We start from the raw sequence: 17976 nt of genomic DNA on the forward strand, positions 1-17976 counted from the left end.
GAAATGTATATATATATATATATATATATATATATATATATATAAATGTCTACGGTTATATAAATGGTTCACGTATATCCCTTTCTTCTAACGAAAGTGAAAAAAGTAATTTTAATTTATTTTTTTAAATTAGTTTTTGGAAAGAAATATATAAAATTCATATGAGGTATATTTGATCCTCCTCATATATATATTTTTGTTTTAACGACTAATATAAATTTATTGTTTTGATGGTTAAATTTATTTTATGTTTCACTAATTTTTTGTTGAGAATTTATTATAGATACCCTTTTTTTCTACAAATACAAAAAATAAATTACAATATAGCCAAAAAAAATAGTTTTAATTTTTGTTTACTTACACTAAAGAATGACAGATTAAAAATAAGAAACTCAAATAATAATGATCAAAGAAGTCAAAAATAATTTATGTATGAAAAAAATTAAAATATGCCTTGAAATTTGCTCGAAGCATTATTTATAAATCCCTAATTTTTTTTCAGGGGTATATGTGAGCTCCTTTTATAACAGTAAGGATATATGTGAGTTATTTGTATAACAGTAAAGGTATATATAAATCACTTTCATAGCAATGGCTATATCAGCTCTAAATGACAAGATTGAGGGATATATTAGACATTTTCCCAAGTTTTAATATTGAATTCATTATAATTTTAAAATTATAAATTCAAACTTATCGTTTATTAAAGTTTTATAAGCGTATTTGAGTACTTTTTTATTAAATACCTAATATTCCTCAAAAAATAAATTTTGTAGTATTAGAAAGAAATAGGGCCTAAAGTATAATAAATACGAGAAAATTCATATAATTGACCTCAATAATTTAGAATCGATACATTATACATACTTAATTGATTGATTATTTTTATTTATTTATTTTTCATATTACAATTTTACAACTACTTTTCCATGCATAGTAGTTTCACTATAAAATATCGACCCATTGATTGGACATTAAAATTGATAATCAATTGATATGGACAAATCCTATTAAATAATTGGGAGCTAAATCATTTAATAAACTTAATGACTTCCTAACAGTACCCAAAAACTACCACATCTCGGATCAAGAGTGGAGCCAGATAGAATCGAGAGGTTCATCTGAATCTATTTTGATAAAAGTTTTTTATTATTTAGATATAGTTAAAATTACTTTTTATATATATACAGTAGATATGATAAAATTTAATTTCGCTTGTGATTTAACCTAATCAACTACTTTTCCTTGCATTAAACTTTTATGGAAATTACTACTAATAATAACATAAATTAAATGCTTATGTTGGTACATCCATTGAATCCTAACCACTAGACATACGATGGATAACAATGTTGACTTAAACCAAATTAAGACCAATTCAATATATTGAAAATATCAAGAAGTAAATTAATAGCTTGTTTTTGTAATGTCATTTTTAAATTAAATTTGGATCTAATTTGATGTAACAGGAGAAAAAAGCGAAAAGTTTTATTCGTTATGATTCAAGATAATGACATATATATATATATATATATATCTATTTCAATTGAAGAGGCCTTATAAATTTATTTCTTAGGTTATATATGTCATATCGAGCACAAAAATAGGTGTTTTATTTGAGATTGTGTTATATACCTTATAAAGATCCTCACTTTTTTTTAAATCCTTGATCAATTAAAACTCCCAAGAAAGGAGGCAGTTGGCAAGTAAAGATCGAAACATAATGATATCAGATTCATCTGAACTCAATGCATTCGAAACAAATTATAAATTTATCGATAAGAATTCATTAATATTACAGCAAATATTAAATATGAACCATGCTATTGTTCAAATATTAAAAATCTTAAATATTATCAAATTTAAATCTTGAATTTGTCTAGATCCGCGAATGATATATGTGGCAATGCCAAAGTTAATAGGGTTAGATTGTAGTTGTATAATGAAGAAAAACACATGTCTAAAGAAAGAAGAAAAAATAAATATATGACAGATCACTATATATTATACAATCTAGGAAAGTTGGTAGGGGTCAAATATAATATATTTGCCCTGTTGACTAGGTATATATAAGTCAAGGGCAAAAGTGTGATTATAAGTTTGGAAAATATTAAAAGGAAATATTTAACTTTTTACATTCATAATTTTAAAATATATAATGAATTAATGTTAAAAAAGTTTAAAAGACAAAAATTATATCTCGCTCTCTCGATTACTTCAATCGGTTAAGTCATATGTATCTCTTTATAGTAAAACATAAAATACCTCAATTATACATGAAAAATACAACTAAGCTCATCTATAAAACATTATATAATAGACAACTAAACGAACCATAAAATTCTTTTTTTTCCAATTCGGTACTCGATTAATCATTTTTGCTAGAAATTACCTTAAATAATCTTTAAAATAGATGATTCAAAATTCTCGACCCGCGCCCTTTCTTTTATTTCATTGGTAAATCTTTAAAGTCAAAAGTTATTGAACTTAAAATTTTGTCTGATAAGTAATGTTAAAAGTTTATAAATTATTTTTTACCTCGATTGATTCAAATTCACATCAATCGTACATACTTCTTCTAAAGTAATTTTTTTATTATTTACAAAACTTGAAACTAAAATATATCATTAAAAATAAAATAAAAATGCATATTTCACCACACCACATTCAAAAATACAATATTAATACTCCACTAGTAAAGAAGAATAAAAAAAAAACCAAAGGTCAGATTTTGAATGATAAAGAGAATAAGGTGCTGACTTAATTAAAAGCAATGACAGAAATTCACGGACTATTTCACTTCACTTCTGATAATATTATATGGTACACTCAAAAAGAACAACTACCTCATCAACTCAAAAGAGTATTATACTTTCGAATCCGTCATAATTTATGTGATATATTTTTTTTAGTCAGTCTCAAAATTTAACAAATAATTTGATTTAAAATATTCATAATTAGATGATTTATAAATGTGTAATAATTCTTTTTGAAAAATAACAAAAAAAATTAAAATCCTTTTTTTCTATTTTACTTAAATTCATTCCTAGCTAGTCGATTCTAAGCTGAGGATCTATAAGATATAAAAATTTCTACCCCCAAATTCCAAAAGGTAGGGATAAGGTTAATCGATATATATTTTTGTCTTCTTCAGACTTAAATTATAAAATTACGTTAAATATGTTATTGTTATTATTATTCGTTATCAATCACATAAATTACGATGGACGAAGGGAGTACTTTCCTTCTTTACAATGAGCTGTGCAAACACTTAAATTTGCCACCTTTGTTAACAATTCACGAGCCTATTTATACTTCTATTTTCTTTTTTTCTCTCTCTCTCTCCAAAACAAATATAATATAAACTCTTTTTTTTTCCTTTTCCCACTTATATTCCTCTCAAAAATGACTACTACTACTACTACTCTTTTATTCCTTAAAAAACTTGTTTTTTTTAACCTTATTTTTCTCTATTGTTTGAATAATGTAACGAGTATTCGCGAGTTATCCAGTACTAGTGCTAGCATCGAGCCATCGACTAGTACATCGATGGTTGACGGAACGTCATATGTGTTGATGAAACATAATAAAGGTCCAATTTTTCATGGAAAAGAAGTGAGGAATTGTTTGCCTAAGGGATTTAGGCATGCTTCTGCACCAAGTAGGTATGTTAATTATCATATTTTGGGCTCAATTGGATGTTCACAAGGCAAAAATTACAAGAAATTACCTTAGTACTCCAAAAGTGAAATAATATATGAGACGATATCGATCTCATCTATTATAGACTCGATCTTTTTGAATCGTATGAAAATATGTGATGGTCAACATGTCTGGAAGTATAGAAGAACGTTCGTTTGATGATATTACCATGAGTATTTTTGTGTACATGCAAGGTTGAATTACTAGATCTTTATTTTATTTTATTTTTGTTGTTGGTTTGATCAAGAATGAGAGATATATAGTACTATGATTTTTGTTTGTTTGTTTTTTTATTACAAGATATTTTGTAACGCTTAAGAATATAATATATATGAAGAAGATTTCATTATATATCCACCTATTTATTCTTTTTTATTAAAAAATAAATAAAATCCATTGTCCTTCTCTTGTCTTTAGAGAAGAGTGGATGTATATGCATGGCGATGTACCTTTTTACGATACGAATTCAGTAATTTTGATTCAAATTTTTTATATTTGTTATAAAAATTCAATGCGTATTGACAGCCTCTCAAACTTATATATCAGAATCTCAACTTGTTTCTATTGAATACCTAAACACATGATAAAATATTCTTATGAAACATATTCTATTCGAATTTTAAGTTTTTTTGTTGTGTATGTTTTTAATTCCCAATAACCTAGATAAGTTAACTACATAAAATAATTTTAGAAACCAGAATAATATTTCCTAATGGTATGGTAAGAGAGATTTAGAATTTTAAATCAAAGAATACGCCGTCTCTACGGTCTAATCTACCTGATATAAAATCGTCTTTATTAATAAGCCTTTTAAATTTAATATGAACTTTCTAGCGAAAATTTAAATTTAGTCGGAGAGAATACCGCGCAGACATCGAGTAAAAAAAATTAATCAAAAAAACATTCTCTCTCCTTTTTTTACTATGAAATAATCACGAGATAAATGTTATGGGACCCCATATAGTTACTGATTTACCAGTGGAGACAGAGACTATTCAATTTCTATTTTATTGTCGTTCATTATTATTATTATTATACTATGTACACTCATAAATAAGAGGGGAAAAAAATTAAAATGTCAAAGGAAAAGTTGGAGCTATCATATCTAATTCTGTTGGATGGTAATAAAGAAAAATAATAATATAGAAGTTTGGTGACAAATAAAAGGAAATTAATGTAAACAAGTTAGTTGGACATTATGTATGGAGAGTGATTTGTGTTGACAAGTTTTTCCTACATCAAAAGATTCATATAATTTATTTTAACTAATCTTGAAATCGACCTATAGTTGAACTACTAAAAATTTGGTATAATGTGTCGATAGACTTCACTTTTATCTTGATATCAATTGACATCTAATCATCTCAAATTTGAAAATACACATCTACATACTTTAACTTGATTTAAATTTACCATGTAAATATTTCAACTATGAGAATGCACGTCAAAATCGAATTAATGCACAAGACTAAATGCGCATTTTTAAAGTTAAAAGTGTTTAAAGGACGAAATTAGTAGAGCCTATATTTCGGTTAAACTCAGTAGATTTTGCTCAAACATTATATTTGCGTAAATAAATTCATTAACTATGTACAAATACTAAATTTAGAAGCCAGTTATTATCACTTGAAAATCATCATTATAAAATTTGAAATCCTAACTTCACCGTTAAGTAAGACACAGGTATGATCACAATGAACGTTGGGTGTTCAACTAATCATGGAGGCTAAGTTAAAATGTTGTCCATATATCATATCTATTTTCTTTTGTAAATGTAAAAGCTGTAATGTATAATATGTAAAACTTTATACCAAATTTGCTCTGAAAGAAAGCATATATCAGCTCATTTGTTACTTTGGAAATTCTATTTACCTTCTCTTTGGTCATTCTCAGAGAAGGCTGCATTTCATGCCTCGATTTTTGAACCCACTAAATGTGTACACAAGGAAGAACATGAAAACCATACAAGTTAACCTAGGCTATTTAAACCTGCGCATAAAATTCAAAAAAATATTCACCAGGATATAAATAAGTGTTAAACTGTAAATTTAAATTATCTTAACGTTCTAAAAAGTCGAAACCCGAGATCCAGAAACGAGTACTAGGTTCCGAAATTCGAGTTTAACCCGAGAAGAAGGAGATTTGCAGTAAAATAACAAGGAAAAACTAGAACTTCAGCTATATAGGTCATCATCATCGGCTGCGGCATTAGAAGTTGCAAATGGGTCAGCTGCAGCAGTCCCGCCGGTACTAGTCTCTGCAAATCGAAATTCTGTTCCAAAACCTCTAGACTGCTGTAATGTCTGAGCAAATGCCTGGTATTTGCGTATATCAGCATCGCTGACACTTCGACGGGCATACTTCATAGACTCCTCAAAATGAGCGGGTTTGATCTCCGGTACTTCATCGACATCCTCATCCATCGAATCGGGATTCTCCTGTCTTCTCTTCTCCCTTTCTATATCCTGCAATTAGAGAAAAAAATGACAGATTTAGGATGAAGAATACCAATAACTCAAAATTGAGATAACAGAGATTGGCTACAATTGCAAACATGGAGTTCAGAGACCATACTGCGCACACCCAAATTGAAGTTTAAAGCAAGATACAGTTTTTCAAGCCAAACAACTTAATTAAATCTGGTTCTAACAAATCAGTTGTCACATTCTAATCCAGTTCAAATTTCAGTCATCTGAGGATATAATTGTTGAAATTTGGCTACTTATTTTGTAGAACGTTGAACATTGAAGACAATAATGGCCAGCAGCGCCATCATGAGAAATTGATGAATTCATGGAGAAAATTAACAGTCATACAGTATAGCATATACCTCTTAGCATGACAACATAAAAGCAACCAGAGCTTGACAATCAATCACTATGTAACCAAAAGCATGCAAGACAGGGTTGTAGAACAAGTTTAAGAAGCTACTGAGGTTCAAAAGTATAAAAAGAAAAAATTCAACGCAGTAAAAAGAGGATGAAGTGCGTACTTTCTCTATGTTCTCCCTTATGGCATATTTGCAGGATCGTTGACAAATCTCAGTGATATCAGCCCCACTAAATCCTTGAGTATGTTTGGCGAGAGCTCTCAGATCAATATCCTTTGATAAGGGGGATTTTCTGAGACATGCCTTGAAAATCTGATGGCGTGAATCTTCATCTGGCAGAGGAATATAAATTAACTGGTCAAGACGGCCAGGTCGAAGAAGTGCAGGGTCAATTATATCAGGCCTGTTTGTGGCCCCAATTATAAAAACAGTCTTCTTTGCATTCATGCCATCCATTTCAGTCAGAAGTTGGTTCAAAACACGATCAGCTGCTCCTCCAGCATCTCCACTGCTGCTGCCTCTCTGCAATTGTATAAAGCACCAGTTCTTGTAAGTAGTTGCGTGAGGTAAACTTAATTCGTGCTACATGTTTCCGTACAATATTATACTTTTAAATCTATCTATTTGCTAGATCAGGATGTGAATGATCTTGAATCCAGCAAACTAATTAAAATGATTGCATATGGTCATACAACTGAAATCTTTAAACTATTTATCTTACCTGAGTAGCAATAGAGTCAAGCTCATCAAAGAAGAGGACGCAAGGTGCAGATTGTCTGGCTTTATCGAAAATTTCACGAACATTCGCCTCACTCTCTCCAAACCACATGGTGAGCAGTTCAGGTCCTTTGACACTGATAAAATTAGCTTGACATTCATTTGCAATTGCCTTGGCAAGTAGGGTTTTCCCACATCCTGGGGGACCATAGAAAAGTACACCTTTCGAAGGTGACATACCAAACTTCTCAAACTTCTCTGGGTGTTCCACTGGATATTGAACAGTCTACATAAAATAAAACAAGAGCAATAATCAACATCTCTTAAGACAAGTAACTTATGTGGGACATAAGTATACATTAAGACCATTATATTGAATGACATTACCTCTTGAAGCTCTCGCTTAACATTTTCAAGGCCTCCAATGTCTTGCCATGAGACATTAGGCACTTCAACCACCTGCAAAGAGTTTCACAGACCAAGACAATGAGTTTGTGCCCCGAAAAATAGTAATGCACATCTTACGTCAGGAATCACATAGATAAGATGAGACCATAATTTGCAATTGAAATTGCCACTCTAAAAAGATATCTCGACACTCTCACACTTGGTTGTGATGGGCTACTTACTGTTTCACGCAATGCAGATGGATTGCTTGTACCGAGAGCAGTTTGGAAGTGCTCATTTGTTACTGCCATTGAGTTCAACACCTCAGCATCAATGGTGTCATCTTCCAGATCAATGACATCCATCTTCTCCCTAATGCACTGAAGAGCAGCTTCAGTGCAAAGAGCAGCAAGATCTGCCCCAACATAACCATGTGTATCTTTCCCAATTCTTTCCAAATCGACCTGCAAAATAGAGTAATCATCATTATGTTATAAAGTTTGCTCCCAAAGAAACCAATTTTGGCAAGAGGGCCTTACTTCTTCCGCAAGCTTCATATTCTTAGTATGAATGCGAAGAACTTCAAGACGCCCAACTTCATCTGGAACACCAATGTCTATTTCTCTATCAAACCTACCAAACCTTCTCAGAGCTGGATCAATGCTGTTTGGACGGTTAGTCGCTCCCATCACTATAACATGAGCACGAGATTTCAGTCCATCCATCAGAGTTAAGAGTTGTGAGACAATCCTCCTTTCAACTTCACCATGTGTCTTCTCTCGCTTGGGAGCAATTGAATCAATTTCATCAATAAATATGATAGAAGGAGCATTCTTTTCAGCCTCTTCGAATGCCTTCCTAAGATTACTTTCACTCTCTCCAGCCAATTTGGACATGATTTCAGGTCCATTAATGCAAAAGAAAAATGCACCTGTTTCATTAGCAACAGCTCTGGCTATCAAAGTCTTTCCAGAACCAGGGGGTCCATAAAGTAAAATTCCCTTTGGTGGTTTCACACCAATAGATTTGAAAAGTTGAGGATGCCTCAATGGTAGTTCCACCAGTTCACGAATCTGGGCCATCTGTTTTCGGACACCACCCACATCATCATAGCCAACTTCATCAAGTCTCTCCTCATCCTCCCTTTTCACAGGCTCACCCTCACAAAAGATTTCAGTGTCTGGAGCAACAACACAATACTCCCCAGGGTCAGTTTCTATGACCTTGAATTCCACACTTCTCATCCCTCCTCTAACAAGAAAATTGTCTCCCTTCCTCAATGGACGATATGCCTCCAAAAAGTAAGCTGCAAGAAGGACAAAAAGTTTTAAAAGCTGACACAAATAGATCTGACAGGCAAATAATATTAATGAAATTAGTGAGTAAATGTTGAAGACTGAAAACCAATTAAGGTTGCACTGTCCACGAATAACCCACCCCAGTTTGACCCACCCTCTTCTTTATGTACTAAAGTTCTTCAAACACTCACAGGAGAGAGCGGATCCTATATGAGAAATGCCTTTAATACACCATATACAATCTGTGAAGGGATTGTTGGACTTGGCTTCCAAGATACAAATAAATTTCATTCTAGATATATTTACGGGTCAGAGACAACAGACAAGCTTAACAAATTGTACATCCTGCCGCACACAGTTAATGGAGAACAAAGAAAAGGCAATTGTCAAACAGTAAGCTGTGCTGCTGCAACCATAACTTCCAACTAACTGAATATATCAATCAGGTCTACACTTACGTTTAAGGAATGCATCAAACAAATCCCCTGTGAGACCTTCTATTGTATCATCAATAGGGAGTATGTGGACACGCTTCCCATACTTGACATCTGGACACTGGTGCACAGATACAACATCTCCGAGACGAACCCTCAAATTTGAACGGACTACCTTGTTCATCCTAATCTTTGGCTCATCACATGTTTCATCAGCAAGGGCAATGACAACTGTATCCTTTCTCTTCTTTCCCTGGAAAAAAGATACAGCAGAACACAAATTTAGAGTAAACTGAGTTGACATGCAGAGGAATACGCACAGAAATCCAATATGCTGACGTCCATTTTTAAATATACATAAGAATAATAAAAGCTAAGTCACAGGGAATAAGTAAGTACAAAGAAAATCATAAGCATATATATACATCTTGGTTTATTGTGCTTCAAACGTCACAACAACAACAAATCTAGTGAAGTTCACCAAAGTAGGATCTGGTGCTTCAAACGTCATAATATTTCCAAAATAGTACATATCTACCATGATTCAGAAGTTCAATGTATAGATTCAATTATGTAAGTGTCATGAACAGCTTAGAGTGATCTGGTTGTTGGAGAAAAACAAACTAGAAAATCAATGACCCTTGATACCCTAAAACGACTCAATCCCCATTCCATTTGGGACAAGTTAAGTTGTCAAACTCTGAGTGAGCAACAAAACCAAATAAACAATGTAAAACATCAAAAAAAAGTTGGAGTTAAAAGGAAAAGAATCTACTAATTTAGTCTAACAGAGGATTTTGAACAGTTTCCACTGCATGAACTATATTCAATGTTTTTCCATCAAAGATATCAAATACAGACCTTACTCCACAACATTCAGCATAAAATCTATAAACACTAACACTATCATACTTTTAAATCTAAAAGAAGGTTTCTATACCATCCTAATCACCGAGAAATAGCAAAACAGCTCCCACTGCATGAACTATTTATTCACTCAATGATTTCCTATCAAAGATGTAGAATACACAGGGGCAGACCCATATAGAGAGTTTCTGGTGCTCGAGCACCTGTCAACCCCAATAAAATTTTTGTGTATATATATATTGAAAATACTAGAAAATGGATAAAAACAACTCGCGAGCACCCATCGAACAAAACGTCCTATAGGTACTTTGGTTCAGGAGTAGAATTCCAAGGTCATTGATGCCGTAATTTTTTGTTGAAAAAAACTAACTCAAACTTCTTCATTGTTTTTTTTACTCTTCCTTTTATATATTTTCACTGTTGCTTAAATTTTTTATTATTTTTAACTTTCCTATTTTTTATATTTCGTTTACTAACTAAACTATAAATATTAGTAAGCTTCTAAATTTTTATTATTTGTTTTGCTAGCAACTTTAAGTTAAAAAGGATTTGAACATCAATGACCATCAAATCATGGATCCGCCACTGAGAATACAGACAAAATCATACTGAATCTATGAAACACTAACACTGTCACACTTCCAAATCAAAAATAGGTTTCTATCCTATCCTAATAAACGAAAAAACAACAAACACTCACGGAGGACCTAAACAAACAAGAGCTAAGTCATTAGACAGTTCAAACGCTACAGAATTAGAGATAGTTCAAACTCAAAACCCTAGAAAATCATCATCAATCCAAAAATCACTAAATAATCACATTAAATTCTGCATAAATCGACCAAAAAACACCAGTAATAGTACAACAGTAAGTTTCAGCTAGATAAACTGAAGTTCAAAAAACCTTGATGAGAATTGTATCTCCACGGAAAAGCTGAAGTTTCTCCATAGTAGCAGGATGTAAAGCGACAACGGAATTATCATCGTTGACCGTTTCATCTACAATAAGCCTGTTCGCTGCTTTCTTCCGCTCCAAAATCGCCGTAGAAAAATCCTTCTTAGAATTTTTTCTGCAAAAAAAATTGTGAATCGAATTGCAAATCTTACCAAATCGATACTGAATTTCAAATATGAAGAAGAAGAAAACTCACGAGTCAGATGACTCAGCCTGGTGAGACATTTTTTCGAAATCGTTCGCGATCTGCACAGAGAGAAATGGGGAAGAAGAACTGAAAAATACGAGTAGATATTTTTTTCTATTGAGAATTATTTTCCGGGGCTTTATATAAGCGAGAGTTTTTCCTTTTTTTTTGTTTTTTTTTTTTTTTGGGGTTACCTGTGTGTATTGGGAAAAGGGACTATTACAAAAATATATTTAAATTTGGACTATTAAATTAAGCTTTATTTTAGTTTAATTAGTCTAAGTAGGATTAGGAATATTTCGATTAGAAATTGAATTACTTATGTCCTATTTGATTAACAGAAACTTTGGATGGTAAAAGATTTTTTTTGGGTAATCGCCCTAAAATACTACCATGACATTGATTGAGTCGGTTTCGTTTTTTGTATTATTGATTTGGTTTATCGATTTTTTTATTTTTAAATATGCTAAACAATAACAAATCAAAAAGATATTCTTTATTGGTTTTTGATTTATCGATTTTGAAGCATTAACGGTTTAGTTTTCGGTTTTGTCCAATAAAAAAATGCTCATAAAATAAATATATGTTTTATCACTTCTCTATCAATGTGACACGCGAGACAAGCAAATCAGTTGTAAATGCTTTGATATAGTAAAAAAACAAGAAATATAATGAAAAATTACATCAATAAAAGTAGATGTAGTATGAAGGCTACAATAACATGTTACAACCAAAACATAATATGAAATTTCGGATGTGAAGTAGAAGTACTATGACGTGTGAATTGTCTAGACAGTAGTGTAGAGGACTGGTATAGTATATAGTTATGTTAAATTATTAATATTTAATATTTATGAAGGATATAGTAGTAACTTACTATCGTTTTGGTTATCGGTTTACTCAATAATCCAATACTAAAAATCGACACCAAATCGATGACTCAATTTTTTTTTATAAAACATTAAAACCCTGTTAATCCAATAACTCAATAGCTATGACTTAATAATATTTTTCGATTCGATTTTCACACACCCCTATAAACAAGAAGTCTAACTACATAGTAAGTGTTCCGAATGAAATGTCTACATTTTTTAGCCTTCTTTGAATTAATAAGAAAGTGTAATCTCTCTATTATCTCCTTTGAAACACTAACATTCATTGTTCATTTGCACTCAAATGTAGTCGTAATCTCTTGACCATCGATGTTGACAAAGAGGGAGCAACTATTTTACTTGTATATATATATATATATATATATATATGTTGTTTTTGTCCGACGAATTGGACGCTCTTAATATTATGTGGCTACGCAACTGCATATGACATATAGTGGCGAATTCAGAATTTTCATTAAGAGGATTCGAAAAAGAGAGATTTGAACCACTGAGTCAACCTCTAATTTTATATTCATGAGGTTCAAATTCAATATATAAACATAAAAGTTCTTTAAAATATCTTAAATATACATCATAATTTTTTATTGAAGGAGTTCAACGTAAATTTATTTTTTATTGAAAGAGTTTAACGTAAAGGTTCATTCGCGGAATACTTTAGGTCCGCCCCTGATGGCATGCCTCTCCCAATATCAGATAGTTTTAACTTTCGTATGTAAGTTACCTAGTATTTCAATTGATTGTAATGCTTATAGCCAGCGATTTTGTATGGATGCATATTATATATGGATAAATAAATTCCTTTTTAACCAAAAAAAAAAAAGAAGAAGAAGAAAAAACTAAGCTTTCATTTAATCTGAATTAGAGGCCGAGTTAATATATTTTCTTTATCTCAATTTACGTGTTACTTTTCATTTTTTGAGAGTCAAAAAATTTAAATTTGATTGGACATTTGTGCAAAAAAATCTTCAAATTCTTTGAAATGAAATTTATATATTTGTAAATTACGTAAAAGTATTATAAGTAAAAAAAATTGATAATTCAAAATATTTAAAAAATTTATGAAAAATTTACGGTGAAAAATAGATTTGTTTAAATCTCGAAATTTGAAAATCGTCACGAGATAGGAGAGTATGGATTTTTTAAATTAGTAACTTTCGTAAAAAAAAATTATTGTTATACATATATTATGAAATTTATTAACTAATTATAAATATTTATCTATTAATTAATTTTATATTAATGCTATTTATTAATGATCATTATTTTTAGTGTAACTTACATCATTATTTATGTAATGATTTACCATTAATTATTTATCATCTCCGTGTTCTTCAATATATTATCTCATTGCTTTGTTACTTAATCTTCATGGAATAATTCTAAACTTATGAATAATAATGTTCTTTTTTTGTTATTAATTTTTAGTGTGCTCACAAATCAAAATTGATAAATCATATTAACAATACATAAAATTAGATGTAATTGAGACAACCAATGCACACCCTTAGACCTTAGTTGACACAAGAAAAATATTCTAAGTCTGCAACAACATGTTCACTGTTTAAAAGAGAAAAAAGAATTATATCGAAAGAAGGTATTATCAGAGGCGGAGCCAGAATTAAGAGTTTGAAGTTTTAATTTTTTTTAAAAAAAAGGGAAAATATTTTCATGCTCTCAATCAATTTTGTTAGGGGTTCACAAGTTAATATACATATTATTTATTTAATTTTCTAGTATAAATATTGGTTCTGCGAAAAGGCTATCGACTTTGTTCAAACTCATGAGCCTCCGCCTAGCTCCGCCTCTAGGTATTATAATGATAGATTCAAAGCTTTGGACTCCTCAAACAACTTGTTTAAATTATATGACGTTATTGAATTCGAAGCGAACAAGTCAAGAACTATATTACTGATTTGCTAGATTAGTGTAAATTATTGGACTAACATGAAATTTTCTTAAGAAAAGCAAGATACTCGTTCTAATTAAATTAAGTTTTATTTTATTTGTCAATTCTAATTTGATGCAAATCATGATACATTCAGCAACAATATATAATGCAAAACTTTTAAAAATTATAATTTTCTTAGGTAAAATTATGTCACTGACATTAACGTATGGGTTCATTATTTTCTTACAGTTTCCAATAAAGCTAAGGTAACTTCAAAGTCAAGCTATACTAGCCATGATATAGAAAAATGAAAAGAGAAGGCAATAATAATTAAAAAGAGAAAAAAAATTCATTTAGATCTAAACTTCAAGTGTTCAATTTTTTTAAAACAATAAACTATTGAAATCTTATCCATGAAAATAAAAATATTGAAGTTGAATTAGAAGTGGCTAATTGGCTAGAAGTGGGAATAAAACTTTCGAAAAAATAATTAACAGACGTCTGAACATAAAAATTATAAATTGGAGATTAATTATTTTTTTAAATTTGCAAGTGATTTAGAGTGAAAATAATAAAAATATCAGATTTTTTCAAGTTCAAATTAAATTTCAGAAATTTATAACAATTCTATGTTAAAAAATAATTTTTCAAAATAAAATTCTGAAAAAACATGAAAACATTGCATTTATTATGCTATAACTAATTAAGTTGCTAAAATAGTTGAAAGAAAGGTAATTATTCACTTTAACTCATTTGTCATTTCCAATTAAAGGCATTTTGATCTTCTAAAGTAAAATATAACTATTTATAAAAAAGGAACCAAACAATCATCAGCCTATTTCCCTTTTTAAGTTTAATTTTTACCTCTTTTGGACCCATAAATCTTTATGGAAAATATATTCCAGACAGTCTGAAAAAGAAAAAGAAAAAAAGTACAATACAAAAAGAAATACAATGTTCATAGAAGGATACTAAGAATGATGATATCATGTTTAGCCAATAGAAATAATGAAAATTATGAGTATTCGAGTCTAGAATATGAAAAAAGAATTATTAAGAAATGTTTATACCTTAGAAGAAATTTTGTGTGATTCAAATTTAAAATAATGAAAATTTTAATGTGGATAAATAAATAAAATGATGAGATATTAAAGATCAAAGTTACTATGAATATTTGAAATATTAATAAGTAAATTCTTCTTATCAAAATTTTAGTGGATTAAAAATTTATACTCGATGAAAATTATATGAAATGCTTTCTTTTGTTAGTTTGTATAAAAAAATATAATACACTTTCATATTAAAAATTAATTTAATTTTATCTTTATTGAAATATATTCTCTTATTCTTTTACTTATTTTAAATCATAAATTTCATAAATATTTTTTCCCTTCAACTATCACGCCCAAATATAGCAAAATATATCAAGAAGGAGGAATAAAGTAGTAAAATAACTAAGGTATACGTGAGTTAACTCTAATATAATGTTAGAAAAATACAAGAACAACACAAATAAAAAGATGAAAGGGTGATGGGGTAGGGCTGAGGGGGGTTCCAATTTTCATTTTATCTTGAAAAATATTTATGTTCCTCAATAATATCTTTGTCATTTGATTCTGTCACGATCCAAAACGAGTCATGAGTGACACTCACACTTAACTTTCTAAGTGGGTGAACCAAGAAATCTAAATACCAACATAGATCAATAACTCAATTATGACTACCAATAAAATGCGGAAGTTCAAAACTTATTAAAGTAATCAATCCAATAAACCTCTAAAGCCTAACACTTATTATTTCCAAAATCTGAAAGTCATCACATCAAGGACATCTATTCTCAAATACGAAGTCTAAGAATATTTAAAGACACCAAAATAAGTAAATAAGATGGTCCATGTCCAAAATTCAAGGACATTATGTCCTGATTGAGAGAATCCAGCACGAGCTAGAAGGAATAACTCTCCCTGAAATCTGAGATGCTGGAGACTATCTAGAGATGAAGGCGAGTCGAATTCGATGGTACACTTACTGCACTCTACAAAAGAAAAATGAAGAAAATGCAAGTAGGGATCAGTACAAGAAACACGTACTCAGTAGGTATCATCGGTCAACCCAAAATAGAAATCAATATATATTGAATAATATTATAAAATCAACCATGATACTTAGCAGGTAGTATTATTCAAATAATGGGTTCTTTGAGATTAAATATATTAAGTTAATTCAAGATTCCTTTCCTTTAATGTTATCGTGTCGGAACGTGACACTCCGATCCCATCATACCGTGTCGGAACGTGGCACTCCTATCCAATTATCTCATTAATTTATTTCATCAAGCCTTCTTTATTCAAAGCGTCATTTCGATAGAGAGGGTTCAAGATTACAAATTCAACGGTCTCAGAATTTTAGTTCAGCCACACAACCAAGATATACAACCACAACTTAAGTACATAGGAAACTTTACAATATCACTCAATACATATCAATTGTTATTGACAATTCATCTATCAAATAGAAATAAATCATAACCTTCCTCCACTGAAGACTTCTCCAATGCTTTTCCTTTCCTCAATGCCTCCAAACCTTTTCATTATGCTGGATATTCGTCCCTCTTCTTCTTGATTTGTGCCGCCTTCCGTTATTCTCATCTTCTCCCTTTTTCTTTCTTCTATAGAATATTTATTACCCTAAATATTAAAGACTAATTATTAAAGTAGTAAAAGTGATTCATCATGAAGTTAAATGTTATTTTTCTTAATCACCAACTAAATAAATTATAAAATTATCCCATTAATTTCATAATTATAATTACGAATAGTCCAAAATACCTAATTAAAATATATCGAAAGAGTCTTTTATGTAATTAAAAAGTTCTAAAATTCAAAACGACCAAATGAATCGTTACACATTCGATAATATTTAATTAAATAAAAAATAAATTTGATAAATATCGATAACTCTCGAATAAAGTATTAGAACAAAAAGATCCAGGATAGAGACAAAAGACACCCTTTTGATAACAGTATAATATTTTCTCCTTTTACAAATGTTAAGGTGGCATTTGTCTAAACATGTCCTAATCATGAATGGTGCAAGCTGGAAAAACAAAGAAAATAAAAAGTATAGTGTTAATAGACCACTAAGCATTTCTTTAATTATGATAATACAAAGAGTTGTAATTATAATTATCATTAATTAATCTTATTAATAAAGATACTTAGATTCCACTCAACATAATTCAAATTCTAGAGCTATCTTTTTCTTTTCACAGGAAAAAAAGAAAAGAAAAGAAAAAGTCAATGTTCCACTCTTTTCTTTGATTTTCTTTTCCCCCTAATTAATGTAACACTTTAATTACCAATTTAATTAGAAAACTAAATAATTTTTCATTTTAATTGACACTCATGTATTTTTAGAAATTTTACATAAATAAGTTGAATAACACAATTATCAGAATAATATCATCAACGTTCACAATACAAGTTAAGGAAAATGCAATAATTTGCAATCAATTATTTTTTTTTAAAAATAATCTTAATAATAACTACATCCTATTCAATGAAATTAATAATAGAGGGTATTATTCTTATTCCAATACATTATGTTAAGTATTAGCACACCATATTCATTTAATATTCGGTAACAAAATATTTAATACGATAAATCAAATAACTGATCACATAATTAATTTTATATGACTAATTTTAATATTATTGATACACTATATTCAATACCCCTTTAGTCTAGTATAAGTGAATTATTTAAATATTACATAAATCAAAATACTTCCTCCTTTTTCTTAAATTATTGCGTTT

The 17976-nt window shown here is 29.9% G+C and overlaps 1 protein-coding gene across 1 annotated transcript; it reads right to left on the reverse strand.

Annotated features, from left to right (window-relative positions):
- Positions 1–5665: 5665 nt before the first annotated feature.
- On the reverse strand, positions 5666–11529 carry LOC107004639 (cell division cycle protein 48 homolog). Its single transcript, XM_015202920.2, has 9 exons — positions 11387–11529; positions 11140–11305; positions 9393–9621; positions 8176–8942; positions 7879–8100; positions 7637–7708; positions 7254–7535; positions 6695–7054; positions 5666–6167 (listed from the first exon to the last, which is right to left on the reverse strand). Exons 1-9 carry the CDS (start codon positions 11413–11415, stop codon positions 5877–5879), a joined length of 2418 nt encoding a protein of 805 aa, XP_015058406.1. The 5' UTR covers positions 11416–11529; the 3' UTR covers positions 5666–5876.
- Positions 11530–17976: the final 6447 nt, after the last annotated feature.

Source organism: Solanum pennellii, chromosome 11 (assembly GCF_001406875.1).
Source record: "Solanum pennellii chromosome 11, SPENNV200".
NCBI lineage: Eukaryota > Viridiplantae > Streptophyta > Magnoliopsida > Solanales > Solanaceae > Solanum > Solanum pennellii.